Raw genomic sequence first — 18,649 nt, forward strand, 5'->3', positions numbered from 1 at the left:
GTGACCAGTGACAGGATGCAAAGAAATGGGCTGAAGTTGTGTTAGGGAGATTTAGTTTGGATCTTAAAAAAAGGTTCTCCCCCAGGAGGGTGGTTGGGCACTGGAACAGGCTCCCCAGGGAAGTGGCCACAGCACCAAGTCTGAGAGTTCAAGATGGAAAACACACTTGGGCACATGGTGTGACTCTTGGGGTGTCCTGTGCCAGGCCAGGAATTGGACTCAATGACATTTTTGGGTCCCTTCCAACTCAGGGTATTCTCTGATTCTTAGGCAGGGTCAAAGCTTTTACAGTGGTGGGTAGCAGGATAATGACAGATTATTCTCAAGTTGAAATGAGAATAATCTTCCTTTTTATGTAAGGAAGAATGAGGCCAGGGAAGGAGTGGAACATGCCACCCAGAGTGGCTGTTGTACAGTCTCCATCTGTGGAAGTACTCCAGACCTAAACTGGGTAAAATCAGAGAAACCTGATTTGACTTCATAGTTGACCCTGCTTTGAACATGCAGTTTTACTACAGACCTCTTAAGGTGCTTCCAACATGATTTACCATTTAATAATTTACATTATAGACCAGTCAATGTGACAGCAACACCTATTTGCATTTATGGCAGTTGATCTCAGACTGAGTCTAACCCTGTATGTAGACTGAATACACATTAGCAGCAAGAGCACTTCAGATGCACCCCTAGAGCACATCTTTCAGATCAGATGCTCAGAGATATACACACACTCCAACTTCTGTATTACCTTTTTAGGGTAGATTTACTTAAAATCTGTAAACTGCCAATAGCTGTAGCAGTTGAATATATGAGAAATTCTGCTGCATTTATTTATCCATAGGGGACATGTGGGAATTATTTGAAAAAAAATAAAACTAATACTAAAGAACATGTTATAAGAACAAAAAAAAAATCCTTTGTTACTGCAACTAGGTCAAAAGATGACTTTGCTCCTAATGGAAGAGCTGACTTCTTCAAGTGTCTAAAAGCAATATATGCTTTGCTGTTACCAGTGTGAATAGTCTAAACTGGAACAGAAAGATAGTAGAAAGTTGAAGGTTCTGAGTGGGTTTTGTCTTGCAGCTTTATAATAAGTGATGGAAGGGATGATGATTAAAAAGGAGAAATTTATTCCAGGCTTTTATGTTTTCTTTGGAAATCTTGGAGCTTCACCATGATCCCATAAAATGCTACTGAGAGGCCAACACCCGGTCTTGACAGGAAGGACCTGAACAGTCAGCTGCCCTCTGATATGCCTTAGACTGCAGATCTCATGCGGTTTTGTAATTCCTGGCAATGCTCTGTAGGTGAAAATGAGTTCTCAAAATGGAACATTTTGAATAAACCTGAAACAAACTAGGAAAAGACCTTCTACACATGCATCCTAAACTTGAGCAGTGTTCTTTGATGAGTCTCAGCAGTCAATCTCATGCTGGTAGATGGATAAAGCTTCATTACCATAAAATGCATAAGCAAATAGGCTGTGTGAGCCTCCAGATTATCTACTTGGAAATTCACACTTGGTGTGCAAACATGTCCCCTATCCAGGCCTTTCAGTTTCTTCTCTTCCATGAATACGGAACTCGGTTTATCATCTGTTTTACCTATTTCAGACTCACTTTGGCATCCCAGTGCCTACAGAACCATGTCATCTTGTGTTTCTTTCAGGCAGTGAAGACTGACCTAAAAGCTAATTCTGTATCACATTCACACTTTTAAATCCTTGTCCCTTCTTGGTTGAAAACTATTTCACTCATTACCTATGAACTCAAGGATGGGTAGTGGTTAAAACATTGAAAAGGATATTTGGGGGGTGTGTAGAGTTGAAGGAAAGCAGGAAGAGTGGGATAGTGAAGTGAGTAATACTACTGCAACTTCAAGGAAGAACAGAGATCTCTGAGCATGGGCAATCTTGCTTGTCTTGGGAAATGAAGTACTGTGGTTATCAGTGCAGGAGCACAGGTTATTTATGCTAAGTTACACATCCTTATTTTGTTTTTTCTGGTGCTTCTATTAGGATTCTTTTTGGTGATTCACAAATGTGGTTTCAGCTGTGTTTGTTAATAAGAGGCTTTAACTTTTTTTCTAGCTGACAAATAACATGAAAATAAAGTCATAGGTATCTCATATTTGATCCTGTTATGGTTTTGTTGTTCCTTCTAAAATGAAATACTATTTTCCATGGGACTGTTACCTACACAAAAGAGTATGCCCAATTTAGAATAGAAAATAAAACTTTTCTTAGAAGCGTTTTCATTGGTAGTGCTTTGGAAATATCCTGAAAATCCTGTATGATTTTACAATAAAAATGTACAGCTTTATTTTTGTATTTAATTGCTCATATTACCTCAAATTGTATAGGACATTTTAAGAAGCATCGTAACAGTTCTGACATTTCAATCCTTACAATACCCACCTACAGCGGGTATTATAATTTAATATGAAGGTGAAAAAAATATCTTTTTTTTTCCCTACTTAAGATAGTTACTCAAAAGTCCAAGTGTTCTATGTTGTAAAAAGGGCTAATCTACAGCACCACATTTTACTATGCATTATTTTTGTTACGGTTGTTCTTTAAAAGTAACTTTCTGTATTAATTCACAGTGCATTTACCTTTCACTCTTTTTATTCAAAATTCTCTATTTTCTAAACTGAAAATGGCCTGTAAATGAAAATTCAACTTACTTGCCAACAATAAATGCATGGTCTGACTCCCATAAATAGTTCAACCCACATGGTCTTACTTGCATGGTATGATAAAGGAATACTGTAAAGATCACTGATCTGTGCTAAACATGTTCTTCTTCCAAGTGACCTCCAGTTAGGAAAGCTCATAAAAAAAATTTATTAGACATCTGAATTATGTTCATTACGTATGTACTTATTATACACATTTATGTGCTTATAGGAAGTATTTATTACAAGAAAAGTAATTAAGCTTGATTCTTAATCTGTTGCCTGTGCTTTTTTTATTCCTAGATCTTCCTCAGAACTGTGATCCTAACATTCCCCTAGTTGCTCAGGAATTAATGAAAAAAATGATCCGTCAGTTTGCGATTGAGTACATTTCAAAAAGTAGCAAAATTCAAGAGAACAGAAATGGTTCATCGTTTGAACCAAGTCTGATGTGTAAAAGTGTCCAAATGAACCAAACGGAAAACTCCCTTCAGGAAGAACAGGATAGCCCTCTAGACCTCACTGTGAATCGAACTCAAGAACAGAATACTCAGCAAGGTAAATTTCTATGTCTGCTAATCTGTGTTTTGCTGTCATTTATTACCTTACTCCCTTAAAAAATAAATCTCCATATCAAATACATGTTTTGTCTCTCCACAGTAGTAATTGGTATACAGGAGAAAAAAATTATCCTATGTGTTTAAAAAGAGATTGAAGGAGAATTGGTATTGCATCAACTTACCACAGAAAGAAAATTCATACATTTTCCTTTAAACACTTGCAAAAAATGTTGTAAGAGAACTGTGTTAAAAAAACCACACACTAGATAACCGCCCCACATTCTTTCTAGAAACATTTTTCGTAGTGTGTGGTAGCAGATAAATATTCTCATTTCTGAGTGCCAGTGTTAAGTCAGTGGTATTGGAATTTCACAGCTTTGGAATACTGACTCTGTCAGTTCACCTGTGGCTGTCACAGGTAACAATGATTCTGTTAAGAAGCCTGAGAAAAGAAAGATACCGGGATTTCAGAGAGCAAATGTCACTCAGCCTGCATCAGCCCTCACAGGCTGGTTAGAATGATGGAAAGAGGTTAATTTGGGAGGAAATTTCCATACTTCATACTGTAATCATTATAGATCAGTGCAGCTTTGTTAAATGAGTGTAAAGCTAAAGAAATAAAGTCTGTCTCACTATCATTTACATAAAGGAAGTAATTTCTTTGCCTCAAGGAATATTGCTATCCAAAGCTGATAACAGTGTAATCACAAGAGTGTTTTGGACTTTGAACTAGATTGGGATTAGCAGCAGTTTTCAGGAAGGGTTGTGACTGTCATGTGCAACTGAAAGCAGTGGCGGAAGCAGCTGCAGATACAAGGTCTGTGTTAATCCTGTAATACTGCAGAGCAAGGGGAGAAGTTGACCTGTTTGTCACGTACCATACTAAAAGAGTTGAAAGAAGGCAGATCTAAGTGTTTTGGGTTTTTTAATATACATTGTCAGAATGTGAACAGATCTGGTAAGTGTGTGCCTAATGATACAGTCTTTAATTAGATGACACATCCCTTGGGGGCAAGGAACTCTGACATGGATTTGTCATGCTGAATATACCTACTTTAGGTTAAATTTCAAGCATCCTTTCTGTTAACAGCAAAAGCATTAAGAAATATTGGAATTCCTGCTTTTATTCTGTGTGGTCAGTGGAAACCAGTTTATGCCAGGGTTTTAAATCCTGAGAAAATACCTTTTATGGTTCGACATACATCTGCTATGGGATGAATTACAAGTTTTAGAGATTTATAATTGGCCATGTTGAGGCACATTTATTTTGCAAAGGCAATAAAAATACTTTCCCAATATCAGCACTATTGCCTGTTGCTTACTTCAACAGCTGGTTATAAATGACTAGTTTTAAATGTCCATGAGGGAGCAAAGTCTCCAAAGACAGGTTTATGGTGGTTGCCCAAATAATCTTTGAGGAATGAAAGGGACAGCAGAGGGTGAACATGGCATGGACAGGAATAAAGTTGTGCTGCCACCCTCAGCTATTTGAAAATTCATTAATCGTTTGTTTAAGGAAAACTTTAAGTATAGGGAAATTGACATATTTAAATCTTTTTTTAATATCATTGAAGTTTTTCTTACAGTGAGGCTAAACAAGGTTAGAAATGTGCACCTTCAGTGAAACAGCTGAGGCTGAAATAGTTGCTCAGCACCCACAGCAATACACGTTACACAGTAAACTATGTAGGATGCTGTAGATTCTCAGAACTTTGACTGCCATGTTTGCTGGAGTCCTTTGGAGATGATAAAGGTACTGGTCCTCCTGTGAAATTTAGAGCTGCTGATAAGACTGTAGATGGAGAAAGGTGGCTTGAACATCCTGCCTACCAGGAAAGTTGTGTTGTGCTCCCTGTTTCCTGTGGAACTTGACAATTTTGAGCTATTCTAGTTTATCACTGTAGTGATGGCAACACAAGCAAATAAGATCAAGATAAAAAAAGTCAGCTGCTTCTTTTTACTTGCATTGTGTTATATGTGTAAAGATTAATGAAAAAGTAATTTCAACTAGCCTTCTTCAGGGACTGTGTATTATTATTCTACCTGCCTCTCACTTCTGTATTTGCCTGAAGAAAGTTTGTTTATAATGAAGTATCATGTGCTTACAGTAGGGAATTATGAAGGATGAAGGTTTTTTAATTGGATATATTTTAAAAATATATAATTCTGTGTCTTAATGAAGTATACTTCTTCAGTCAAGAGACTTATAAAAGCCATACCATGATTCCCTTCTTAGTAGTGTCTCTTAACTCTCATGGCAACTCTTTTTACCGCCGGCTATTTGTAATTCCTGTTAGGATTTCCAAATGAAGTGACAAATAAGAGAGTAGGAAGTTCAAATTTGTACATTGCTTTGATGGATCCTCAAAGTTGAAATCTTTTCATTTAAATCCTATTAAGCAGATAGTGACTTACATATAAATACCTTGGGTTCATTTTCTGTTTAGGCAGCTGCTTTGTATTTACAGTAGTTGTCTTTGAAATTAATTATCTAAATAGTAAAACAGGCAGTCTTGTTTCTTTACTATTGCAGTGATTCTTGCCCTTGAGAGGAGGGCATAAACTTCATTTTCCAGGTCACCAGAAGACATTGGCTCTACACTGAGCAGAGCCAAATGAAGTGCTAGCCCAGCAAGATAAAAAAGGGCACTGAAGTTCTCCATTAAAGAACGCTTCTTACTTTACTCCAGTACCTACAGGCTGTCTCTGAAGTACACAAAAAAACCCCTCAGATCTGACACTTCCAGACCTGGTACCCCTGTGTATTGGGCTTACATGGCAAGGTTTCAGTAGCTGGGAAGGGCTCTGGGGTGGTGGCATTTACAAGTATCTGCTGGGGCTTCCCTGTGCAAGGCACAGCCAGCTCTGCAACAGACCCACAAGAGGCCTCAGTGGAGCACATCAAGGAGGCTCATGGTGAAAGAGGATTTAAGAAAGTCCAAAAATGCTGTACAGGGAGAAGAGTGAGAAACAGCACAGTGAATAACAAGGGGAAAGAAAGAGGAAGGGAGGTGCTCCAGTCACCAGAGTAGGTGTTGCCATGGAGCACATGGAGAGGACCACAGTGAAGCAGGTGTTCCGCTGCAGCTAATGGAGCAGGTACTCATTCATGTTGCAGCCTGTGGAAGATTGCACTTAGAGCAGCTGAATATTTCCTGAAGGACCTGTGGCCTCTGGAGAACCCATAATGGAGGAAGGGAAAAGTAGGAGGAGGAAGGAGCTGTAGAGAGGAATCATACCCATTCCCAATCCTGCCTATACCACCTGGGGGTTTGGGAGATGGAGGAATTGGGAGTGAAGTTGAGTGTGGGAGAAGGTGGAGTGGGGAAGCACTCTAATTTCTTTCATTTTCTCATTATCCAAATCCATTTTAATTTGCTATAAATTAATTTTCCCGAAGTCTGTTTTTCCTGTAATGGTAATTTGCAAATGATCTCCCAATATTTATCTTGATGATCTTTATCTTATTTCTCCCTCCACTGAGGAGGGGGACTGAGATAGGAGCTTAGTTGGGGTCTAACTACTGGCCAAGGTCAACCCTTTGCTCCCCTGGTGCTGAAGCATTTAGTACTGAATATGCATATTTAAGCACTGGCATCCAGGTGTGTCCAGCTGGCACCTGACTGGTATTGGAGTCCCAGATTGTCCTCTGCTTTCCTCTGCATACGGAATTGTGGTAATTTAGCAGGATGCTTTAATTCCTGTGCACCGTGCTGGTAACTAACCAGGCAATCATTTCACTGCCTGTCAATCAGCAGCAACTGTCTCCAGAAATCCCTGTATCTTGCTCTTTTTTCCTGATCTGTGTAACTCATAAGACTATCCAGGCCTTGGTAAAGAATACTCGGTATAATGAAAGAAAATTTGTTTTCTATGGACTGCAGCAAAACCCCAAATTGCATACTTCTGCAGTATTGCTTGTCCTCCAAACTAAGCCCATGAAGAAGCAGCATCCTTGCAGAATAAAACAGTGAGTGAGGAACAGTCTTGGAATATCCTGCAGTAGTTTATTTCCTCATACAGTCATGGTGCTGAGCTCTTTCAGTAATGTTCCCAGCAGCTGCTAACTTTGATGATGTAGAGGCTTCTTTCCAGCTTCTAAGCAGAGCAGCTTACAAGAGTCAGAAGTAGAAGCAGTACAAATGTATAATCTGTCAGTTTAGCTGCACAAGCTTATTCTTGCTTCTAGATCTTCTAGAGCCAATGATAGTGTAGAAACATAGCCAAAAAAATGCAAGAAAATGTTCATAATTCCCTTGTTTCATTGACCCATCATAAATATAAGTCATCAAAATATGGCACTGTATAAAAAGAATTCTAAACATTACTGAAAATAACCTTTTATTTTCTTAAGATCCTGTTTTTACTATTATGTATTGGGGAAAGTACTGTGCTTTTTGAAGATATACATGCTGTGGTCCCAAAGATAAATTGTGTGAGCTGTAAATACGTTCAAGAAAACAGTTTAATACTTCTGCACAAAAATGTCAACCTAAAAAGGTACATTTTTGAGGGAAGTAGGTGTATATTCCTCAGCTACCAAAGTGACTAACAGCAAAATTCCTTGTCACATGGTTGCTTGCTTGCTTCCCACACAGTAAAACGGGGAAAATGGAAAGAACAGAAAGGAGAGCTTGAGTTAAGAATATGGTCATTGCTTATCACTTGCCATCATGGGCAAAACAGACTCCGGGGAAAACAACTCAAATTGTTGTTTATTAAAACAATTATTTAATTATTAATTCGGGTAGTAGAAACAAAAAGACATATTACAACACTGCCTTTCCTCCCTCCTTTACCTGGCTCATCTTCACTCCAGGTTCTCTTGTGATCACAAAGTCCCTTTGGTGCAAGGGGAGTGTGTGTGAGGTGTCCACAGTCTGTACCTAATGGTTTCCCTCTGCCATTAGGCTTTCCTCTGCTGTTTTCTCATTCTTTTTGTTCCTGTTTTCTCTGCCCATCTGGCACTTTCCCCCCTTTCGTAAATATGATTTTTCCAGAGGTTCTGCCCATATGGATGCTGGGCTCAGCTGTGCCCTGCATGGGTCTGGTGAAGCCAGCCAGGACCATCTCCGCCTGGCCCAGGGCAGCCCCTGGCCTGTCCTCACAGATGCTGCCAAGACTGTGCTGTGGACACCTTATACATGTCCAGATGCTTTTCATCTGGCAGTCTTTCATGTTACAAAATAGCACATCAAGTCAGCAAAAAGGGGCTAGTCAAAGCTGTAGTTAAGAATTAATAAAAGGCTTTGGTGTTCTTAGTGGCAGTTCCCTGAAAAGAGTTTCTGTGTGCAGCAGCACAGGAAATAGCCAGCAAAAGGCAAGACACCATCAGGAAAGGAATTGCAGGCAAGGCTGTTGTTTTGTTGCTACAAAACCCCTTGTCCTGTGGGTGCGTAAGGCAAAGGGACATGGTTATTTACTGAATCTCACTGTGTTGGAACTAAGTAGGGCTGGCTGAAACTTCCTAGAGGAAGAAACAGATAAGGAGGGGCAGCTTTTGCACAGTAGTTTGTAAACATCAGAAACGGCTGGAGCAAGAGGTTGTGAAGAGGGACAGTGTCACTGGGTTCACAAAGGGCCTTAGACACGTTCACAGCTAATAGAACCAAGGCCAGAAACAAAAGCTAGAGTAGGCAGGGATGTATCTTTGAGGTGCCTAAATCAATGATTGCAGCTACTGGGAGAGCAGGACAGGATGGAGCTGCAGGTGGTGGCCAGGCAGCTGTGCTCTTCCACACCAGTGCAGAAATATCAGTTGTAGGAACTCGAGGTTCCCTCTTATGGTTTCTGTTGCTTCCTCCTCCCCTCTCTGTTTCTCTGGCATCACTAGTCTGGAGGGGTTTCAAGTGATTGTGATGCTGATTATTTTGAAGATGAACTTCAGTCACAGTTATGTCTTGGTGTTGCTGCACCTGATGATCTGGTGCTGAGAAGCAAAGGGCACAGATTGAGCCATTTCTTTGAAGATCAAAATAAGTAGCAGTCCTGAAAAACATCAAAGAATTGTTCTATATTATACAGTGTTACTTAGTATTGTTTATGAAGACTGTCATCTTAGTAGCCAAGCTAAAGAGTGGAAGTAACTTTATTAAAACCACTTTAGAGAGTGTTTTTTCTGTTCCTGATATCATTCAGTTCCTGTCCAGAATTCTTGCTTTAATACCTGTTAAGAGTGATTTGATAAGAAATAATAGAAAGTTCTGGCTCAGTTTAGAGAAAACTATTCCTCCCTTGCAAGTAACAAGTTTTGTACCAAAATGAACATTTCTCCTGTATATATATACATTTGTTTCATTAGGTAGGATTTCATTACGTCTTAAAGATTGATAGCAAATGCTCTCACTTTTCTACCAGTTGTAAGTGGGGTTTTGTGAGAGTTTTTGTTTTGTTTTTTTTGCTTTTTGGCATTTTTCCTTCTAATTCAAGTGAAATCACTGAATAAAAATCTGGGCAGCAGTGACTTCATGTGGTATTTTGTATGTACATCAAGTTTCTTGTGTGGTTCTTTTTTCTGAGCAGCATCTTCCCGTAGAGCACTGTCTTCAGGGAAGTGTTGTGTACTTAATGAATGCATTTGCTGCGTTGGAGGAACCAAGTGTGTTGAATATGAAATTACTTCAATTATGTTTACCCTTTAGAGGCCCAAAATACATCTAATTTTTTGTTTCAGAAGCCTGCACTTTCAGTACTGTGCTCTTTTTAATAATTTTTCAACTTATTGCTAGCTTAGTGTTGTCAAAGCCTATTCTGAAGGATGGAAATGAAAATTATTTTGGTTCGAGTTCATTATGGCATCTTGCAAGATGAGGCTTTTTATTCCCCTAAAAATCTAGCTAGCTTTAATTTTTTTGTAAATTGGCTAGAAATTATTAGCTCTTCATTATTACTTGGTGAGTTGTCAACTTTGAAGTATTTTTTCCAGTGACTTTCACCAGTGATCTCTTCTGAAGTTTTTCATATTGCCTGTGAATATCAATTGATGATAGAGAAACTGTTGTGAAAGGGAGCTCACAAACAAGAAAGGGACATGTACGTTGCATGATTGACAGAACACAACATATGAAATCTGTCTTGCACAGGACTGGGGACTTTGTGAGCTTGAGTATTCCTGGGTAGACCAAATAGTTCCTGTAGAGTATTTGTGTAGTGTTTTTAATTGGCTTTTACTTCTGTAATATCACTGCATCAGAAAGGCTGATTAACATTAGTCCTTCCTTTAACTTTCTTAGGGCTAAAGAAGGCTTTGAAAGGAAGGTATTTAGGAGAAAAGGAGCATCTTTGACACATGACATGTTTAAAAATACGTACCCCTAATGCTGACTTGTGGTGTTACTTTTTCTTTCACTACCCTTCTTCAAATAGTACAACATAGTTGCAGAAGAACAGTCAGAAAGCAGTCCAAAGCAAATAGCTGGGTATTATTATTATACAGAACTCTATTTTTTTGTGTTACTGGTGTAAAGTAGAGGTACCCAAACAATTTTCCTGACTTCTTACACAACTGTTGGAATTTGGATTCTTCAGCCAGTGCTTCGTGTCTGCATCTGAGACTGTGGGTAAAGGTACACAGTTGATTGATACTTTAGAAATTATAGGCAATAACATGAAAATTACACTGACAATTTAATAAGGGGTAGTACAAGGGTGATTGTAGAGTTAAATGTTGAGCTATATGTTGAAACTCAAAATTGAATTTGCAGAGCTCAGGCATACAAAACAGCCCAAGTTTGAAACAAAGAACCAAGGAAGAAAGGTATGAAATTAAATATATTTAGGGGAATTAACTATAATTTAAATGTGATTAATTTTTTTTAAAGAAAAAACTTTAAAAGGAGTATTTCAACTGCTACTTAGTTTTCTTAGTTTTCGATGGTTTTAAATACTGATTTTTAAAAAGTATATTTTCCTATTTCACTACTTCCTAGACTTTTAACAGCCAATTATAAATCTTGAATTTAGCATTTATCTGTGACTAACAGAGCAGACTTCTACCCCAGTTTATTTAGATCTTTCCATTTCACTAATTTCATTATTGCATTTATATGAAGGCAGCAGAAGGAATATTTGTGAATAAACTGTAAGAACCTTTAGTGGCAGAGGTCTTAAAACTCTGTACTGGGCTCAAGCTCCTTCCCAGTTACTGGAGTGCTGCCTGCTGATCCAGTTACCTGGTCTGGTCTCACAGCTGACGCTGCTCTGAGCAGGTTGGTCTAGAGGCCTCCTGAGATCCTTATTAACCTGAATTATCCTGTAAGCCTAGGATTTATTTAGGCCAGTTTTAACTTCAGCATCAGTATGTAAATATGAATAATAATAGTAATATCAAGTGCATTGTTTTGGTTGCCTGGAAAGTAAACAATGGTGTAGGTGATTTTTAGGAAAGCAGACATATTTCTGTTTAATGCAGATTCTTCTAGGTTTTACTATTTTTGAATGGGTTTATTTTTTACTTTTTCTTAATTTTAAAAAAGTTTTGTTACACATCAAGAATATGAAATCACTTGCTGATGGCTGACATTGCTAATGGAATAAGGTGTCAGAAATTTTTATGAGATAAAGTAGCTGCTTGAAAATTGTGCCATAGGTAAAAAATACTTGCTAACAAAATCTATGAGATCATCCTTAAACCACTGTTATCATCACTGCTCGTTCTTTGCAGGGGATGGAGTGCTAGATCTCTCTACAAAGAAAAGCGCAAGGTTGGAAGAACCCAAATATGATCCATTGTGTTCTGAAAACTCAGTGTCTGGGTAAGCAATGTTTAGGACTCTCTTTGGCTTATCTAAAAGACAATCCGGGTTTCTCTTCTCTGGTCAGGTTTTATGTTCATAACATAATTGTATATACTGGCACACACATGTGGTTCCTATTTTGCTTTCAAAAGAATTTTTGTCACTCATAAGTGTGTGTCTATGTATATATCATATGTTTCATTTGTCTTTTTCCTTTTTTTCTGTTTAAAGAAAAGTTATCAGAACAATCACCAAACTTTAGTTCATGTTACTAAAAATTACCTGAAAATTGATTACATAACACATTAAAAAAGTAATAGAATAGTAGAAGAAAATGCAAATAATTCTTTTAGAGTTTATTTAGGAAACTGCAATTTTGGACAAAAATGACCATGTTAATAATTAGATGTAAAATGTTCTTCAACTAACATGAACAAGTTAAATGACTTATTATCTATAATATTCCTTAAAAAGAGAGAGAGCAAGCGCGTGAGAGAGAGCTCTTAATCATCATACTTAAACTTACATCATGGTTCTGACTATGGTGTGTGGTGGCAAATGGTTAAATTTCTTTATTCAGCATGGAAAATGTTATTGCATCTGCTGAAAGCTACCACAAAAGTAGTGAAATGCATTGTTTTGTTGGATTTTATGATCTTGGCATCCTCCCATCCACTAGCCATAGCAGGACCCTTTTCGTCACCTGTACGTCTTACCGAATAACTTATTGCAAACAGGATTACAGTAGCAGTATTTGTTGAATGATGTAAAAGTGCATTTTATTAATTTGCTCATACGAAGAAGTTGCAAATGAATATGACTTTGTAATTAGTGAGTTGGAAGTAGTGACTAGAAGTTTTTAAACCTGTGTCTTATTTTGCGAACATGGACTTGATTGTTAACTACAGCACTTTATCTTACTGTTGTAGAAAGCCTAGTTTTGTGTAAGTCTGGGATGTTTGTGTGTAGTTATGTACTTATTGCTGCAAATTTTCTATGAGGGGGTTGACTCTTTTATTACTTGTTTAGCGGTAACGTCACGTTTCTACTAACAAAAACTCCTTCAGGATTTGGGTATTTACTGGAACGTTAATTGTATAATTAAAATTATAACAGTGTTGCTCTGCAAGCATGTGAACAAGGGAATATAACAAGCACATGAGACTATTTTCAAATACTGGGTTAGGCTATAAAGTTCTTGGAAGGGCTGCTGTAGAAGCCACCGTATGATTTTTGACACACTGTCCTACCAGAACTGTTAACATTTTGCTAGGATAATCATTAAACTACCACATCTCAAAGGCTAAAAAGTATCAGAAGCAGTGATGTTACCGAAGCAAGGAGTATAATAAAGGAGTGGACCCTTCCCTTCCATAGCTGTGTGAGAGTCTCTCATACATCAGTTTACCATCGTTTCATTCCATCCATCCAGGAGACTACACAGAAACAGAGAGGACTATGTGGAAAGAAGTGCTGAGTTTGCAGATGGTTTGCTCTCAAAAGCTTTGAAAGACATTCAGTCTGGAGCACTGGACATAAATAAAGCAGGCATACTTTATGGCATACCTCAAAAAACTTTACTTCTCCACTTAGAAGCCTTACCAGCAGGAAAGCCTGCACCTTTTAAAAATAAAACTCGAGATTTCAATGATAGTTATTCATTTAAAGACAGTAAAGAAACTTGTGCAGTCCTACAAAAAGTAGCCTTGTGGGCAAGAGCTCAAGCAGAGCGCACAGAAAAAAGTAAACTCAGTCTACTTGAAACCTCAGAATTAAAATTCCCAACAGCTTCCAGTTACCTCCACCAGTTAACTCTACAGAGAATGGTCACTCAATTTAAAGAAAAAAGTGAAAATCTACAATATGAAACTTCAAGTCCTACTGTACAATTAAAAATTCCTCAGCTAAGAGTAAGTTCTGTGTCCAAACCACAGTCTGATACTGCTGGTCTTCTGGATGTTATGTACCACGTTTCTAAAACCTCCTCAGTCTTAGAAGGATCAGCTCTTCAAAAACTGAAAAATATCCTCCCTAAACAGAACAAAATTGAATGTTCTGGACCTGTAACTCACTCAAGTGTTGACTCCTACTTTCTGCATGGGGACCTCTCTCCTTTGTGTCTTAATGCTAAGAATGGGACAGTAGATGGAACCTCAGAAAATACAGAAGATAGTTTGGATCGTAAAGATAATAAGCAACCAAGAAAAAAACGTGGCCGCTATCGGCAATACGATCACGAAATAATGGAAGAAGCAATTGCAATGGTAATGAGTGGGAAAATGAGTGTTTCCAAAGCACAAGGAATTTATGGGGTACCTCACAGCACTTTAGAATATAAAGTAAAAGAAAGATCTGGAACATTGAAGACTCCACCGAAGAAGAAACTCCGCTTACCAGATACTGGCTTATTTAATATGACAGATTCAGGGACTGGCAGCTGCAAAAATAGTAGCAAGCCTGTGTAGAATAATTGTTAGCAAATTGTTTTGTGTGTGTGTGTGTGTGTATGTATGTCTGTATACACACACTATGTGAGAAATACATATGCTCACTCTGACAGAAGACGTGAAACTATACAGTTCAAAAACCACATACATGCCTTTTGAAAAATAGTTTTATTCAGGGTTTTCACTGTGGACAGAATTATAGAGTTGCTCACTTAATTCTGATAGTGTGTATTTAATATAATCCTTGTATAAATAGGTGAAAAGATTCAGGTTTTATTTAGTAGTCAATAGCATAAAGATGTTTTGGGAAAAGAAGTATTTGTCATGTGAAGCATAATTTTTACTTGGTGAAGAACCACTTTACCCATTCAATTATCCATCTTTTGGAAATACAGAACCAGGGGTTAGCAGACTTTTATAGTTCACAGAATACTTGCAATAAATTGTAAGTAACTCAGATTATACAAAGGAATGGATTTTTTTTAAAAAAAGCTAGTTCCTTACAAGGAAGTGGATTTGTGAAGTATTAGTAGGATATAGTACATTCTGTGAAAGAAAAAAGGTCGTTACTTAACTTTCCAATACAAGTAAGAAAAACATTTCATTACTAAAAATGTGTGTTTAGCAGGCATAAACTGCATTTTTTTATCATTTTAAGAAGATTTTGTTGTTGGTTTAGAAAGAAATTGGTGTTTACAAAGTGTACACTTATGAAATCTGAGAAATTACTGTAGTTATAGAATTATTAAGTATGAAATAAGATGGAATACTAAGAGCATAAAATAATTTAAACTTTAACAATTTTCCTTTTTAGTTTGACAATTAAGATAACTTGTAAGGTTTAAAAAGAAAGTTGGAATGCAACTTAGAGCATGTTCATAATGTGCACAGAATGAGCTTGAGAATGGTTTGGGTTTGTTTTTTTGTTTAAACGTGCTGGTTAGTTGATGTTATGACTACTTAAAATTTATTTAAGGATTGTGTCACACTCCTATTGAAAAACCTCACTGTAACTGTAATGTATTTGCTGCTGTGACATTTCAAAACATTTTCAGTTTATCAAAATGAATACCAAGTTACATTATCATTTTGCTAATAACCAAATTTGCAGTTCAGGGTCTTGATAGAAATACAAATATTAAACAGTGAAGCTGTTTTGAACTTTCAATAATATAAATTCTTTATAAATTTGGTAGTTAGAATTTAGTCAGTTCATTTTAAATACAAACTTTTAATAGAATTTAAGGGAGACCAATTACCTTCATATTGCAGTTTTTACATGAATTTCGAAGTATTCACATTGGACTTTTTATTACATTACATTTTTTTACATAATATCAAAAGTATACATCTACATATAAATGGGGGCTTGCTTCATACGTTCACTACTGAAAATCAATGCCCTTTTCCTCTCAACATGTAATTTTTTCTGTATGCATCTAATTTGGCAGAAAAAAAGACTTATCTCCAACTTTTACATGTGTGGTACACGTGCACATTTTTTTCCCTACTTAAATTTGCATGTGTATGGGTTAATTGTATAAATGAATTGGTACATTAGATACATATGGGCCACATCAGGTAATTTTATTTATAGATAAACTTGCCATTGAATTCAGTGGAGAGCATACTGCAATACTAATAGCAAAATCTAGACCATTAACGCTACTAAAAACTAACAATTTCCATTTTAAAACAGAATAATCCTTTGAAACTGCACAACCAATGTCTCAGTTCTTTGGTCTCTCAGATCTGTACTGAATCTCCTTCAGTCGCTAAGGTTTACTTGCATTTACAGAATGAATCTCTCAGGCACATGGTGTGATTCTTGGGATGTCCTGCACAGGGCCGGGAGTTGGACTCTGATCCTGGTGGGTCCCTTCCAACTCTCATATTCTATGATTCTAAGATTTTAGCAGGACTGCACCTGATCAGGACTTCATGGAAGAGCAGATGTCAGGGTCATCTTTCATTTTAAAAGAATTAAGCCATATTTTGTGAGGACCGGAAGGATTAATTTGTGAATATATCCCCACTGAAAAACGCAGTTGAAAAGACCTAAATGTTTCAACACCTGTCTTTATACCATTTTATTTGCAAAAACCTGGGGCTTCAATACATTGCCTAATATTTGTACCGTACTGATGTTTTCTACTCCTCAGACAATGTTATAAATTTGGGTCAGAACTTTATATTGAAGGCAAGTAACAGTGCTCTTTTTATATCATTTAAAAGATGACCTGACCAAAAATTTAACAGGATTCATAAAATCAGGGATCATTTTACTATTAACTTAACAGTACTCGGTAGTTTTGTATGTAATATTATAATTAATTTTCAACATTTTAGTACTTGTATTTATTTTTTGGTCAGAAATAGTAATTAAAATATTTTTTGATAGTTTATAGATGATACTCAACCTGTAAGTGTTTAAAGGAACAGAATTATTTGTTTCTAATTATTAGGCTAACCTTTAATTACACAACTATGGAAAGGCAGGGAAATGTGTAAATTCTCCTTCCCCAACCCCTATGTATTTCATTAATTGTCATTTAAATTATACATTTTGAACTGTTTTATAAATTCAGTTAGCAGTCACTACTTAGTAATTGACAATTTCTGAAAATTCCTGTTTCAGCAGAATTTTAAATGAAGGCGAAAGCAAGCCCTACATGCTTTCTACTTATTTGAATGTTTCTCAAGTATTTTATATTAAAAAACAGTGCCTCTGTTTTTAGAACTACTGCTCAGTAAAGCTGTTTAAACCATTTCTGGTAGCTAATGACAATTTTATATTAAATTGTATATTAACTTTAGTGAGACTGATTTTTTTAGTTGTTTACAGTACAAATACTTGTATTTGTTTTTTAATTGCAGTATTTCCATTGTCGCAGTAATTTAGTAAAACTCTGTGGCTGCCTTGATTTTTTGACAGATTTTTGTTAACAACTGATTTTTAGGCAATTAGTTATATTTATGCATAAATCAATTGCACTATAATTCATGAATTATTTATTACAATATTTTCTAATGAATTCCATGTATTTGTCTTGTGTTGTAAATGTACTGTAATTCTGTTTCTTCTTTGTGTTGTTATATTCCTAAATCTGATTGTATGAATTTAATTGTTTAGTTAACGTGTTTCTACGTTGTAATTTGTAGTAAAGCACTTCAATGCTTTTGCACATAAATTTACAACACTGATGTGTGATTGATTTGCTCATTCAGTAAAAAAAAGAAAGAAACAAAAACCTGTACACTGACTTATTTGACTTATTCCTGAGGCACAAGTTTATTAGCAGAGGCATAAGATCAAGAACTGGTCAAATTAAGCATAATGACTAACTTACTATGAGAATTTAATCAGAAATAGTAGCTTTAAGGAGGGATGGTTTCTTTTCTCAGAATTGATTCATTGCTCATTAATGAGAAGAAATTCAGAGAACAAAATTTTTAACGGTTACCTCCTTTAGTTTCCATCGAAAAATTATGTATTACAGATAACATAGAGCTTTTTTGAGGAATTTATTTACTTAGCAAAGTCAGAAAACAAACATTTCTATAAGACAGATATGTATTTTCATAATAATTTATGCTGTTTGTATGAGTACTTGAAAGTATGTTCTGTTCCAGTTTTGTTCCTGTTCCCAATCTGTAAAGAACTTGCTAGACTGATCTGTCTTATCTCTGGCTGAGACCACAGAGGACAGGCTGCTGGGGAAGGACCTCTTTGGGAGTGCTCTGTTAGAGCTCTTTCCTCATGTTTATTTGTAGAGGAGGCAGTTTTACTTCTTTTATACGTCAGCTAATACGTTGAAAGGCGGGTAGTTAACCTGGCCACATTGCTGCCTTCGTGCTGGTTTTGGACTCCAGTCAGTCCTCACTCTGTGTTACTGACTGTCCCTGTCCTCCAGAAAGGAAATGGTGTCATTCCTTGCTTAGCCTTTGTCTTCGGAGATGCCTTGCAAGAAGGTGCTGGGGCAGCAGTGCCCTCGATCCTCTGGCCACAGCCCCTCTGTGTCCTGCCCACTCTCTCCAGCCATCCTTTTGTGTGTGATCTGGAGGGAGTGTGTCAGGCAGTGCTGCAGAGGAAGTGTGCAGTTGTGAAAGTGATAGCTCTTCCTTCTACGAAATTATTGTTTAAGCCTTTGTTCCTGAGTATTGTCTAAAGTACGGTGTGACAACACAAAGTGCTATAAGAAGGAATTACAGGAAACTGAAGTAAAATTCC

General features: G+C 36.9%; 1 protein-coding gene across 11 annotated transcripts in view; it reads left to right on the top strand.

The window, feature by feature from the left end:
• The window catches only part of LCORL (ligand dependent nuclear receptor corepressor like), an 84,022-nt gene that overhangs the window by 41,261 nt on the left and 24,112 nt on the right, over positions 1-18,649 (top strand). For 8 of the 11 annotated variants that reach the window (XM_071556728.1, XM_071556734.1, XM_071556735.1 and 5 more), the window contains exons 5-6: positions 2,980-3,234; positions 11,899-11,989. In XM_071556728.1, coding sequence (XP_071412829.1) covers positions 2,980-3,234; positions 11,899-11,989 — 346 coding nt within the window. Of the gene's footprint in view, positions 1-2,979; positions 3,235-11,898; positions 11,990-13,403; positions 17,676-18,649 lie in introns of those variants that run through there. The other 3 variants (XM_071556733.1, XM_071556732.1, XM_071556737.1) reach the window with 3 other exon arrangements.

Source organism: Pithys albifrons, chromosome 5 (assembly GCF_047495875.1).
Source record: "Pithys albifrons albifrons isolate INPA30051 chromosome 5, PitAlb_v1, whole genome shotgun sequence".
In the NCBI taxonomy this organism is placed as follows: Eukaryota; Metazoa; Chordata; class Aves; order Passeriformes; family Thamnophilidae; genus Pithys; species Pithys albifrons.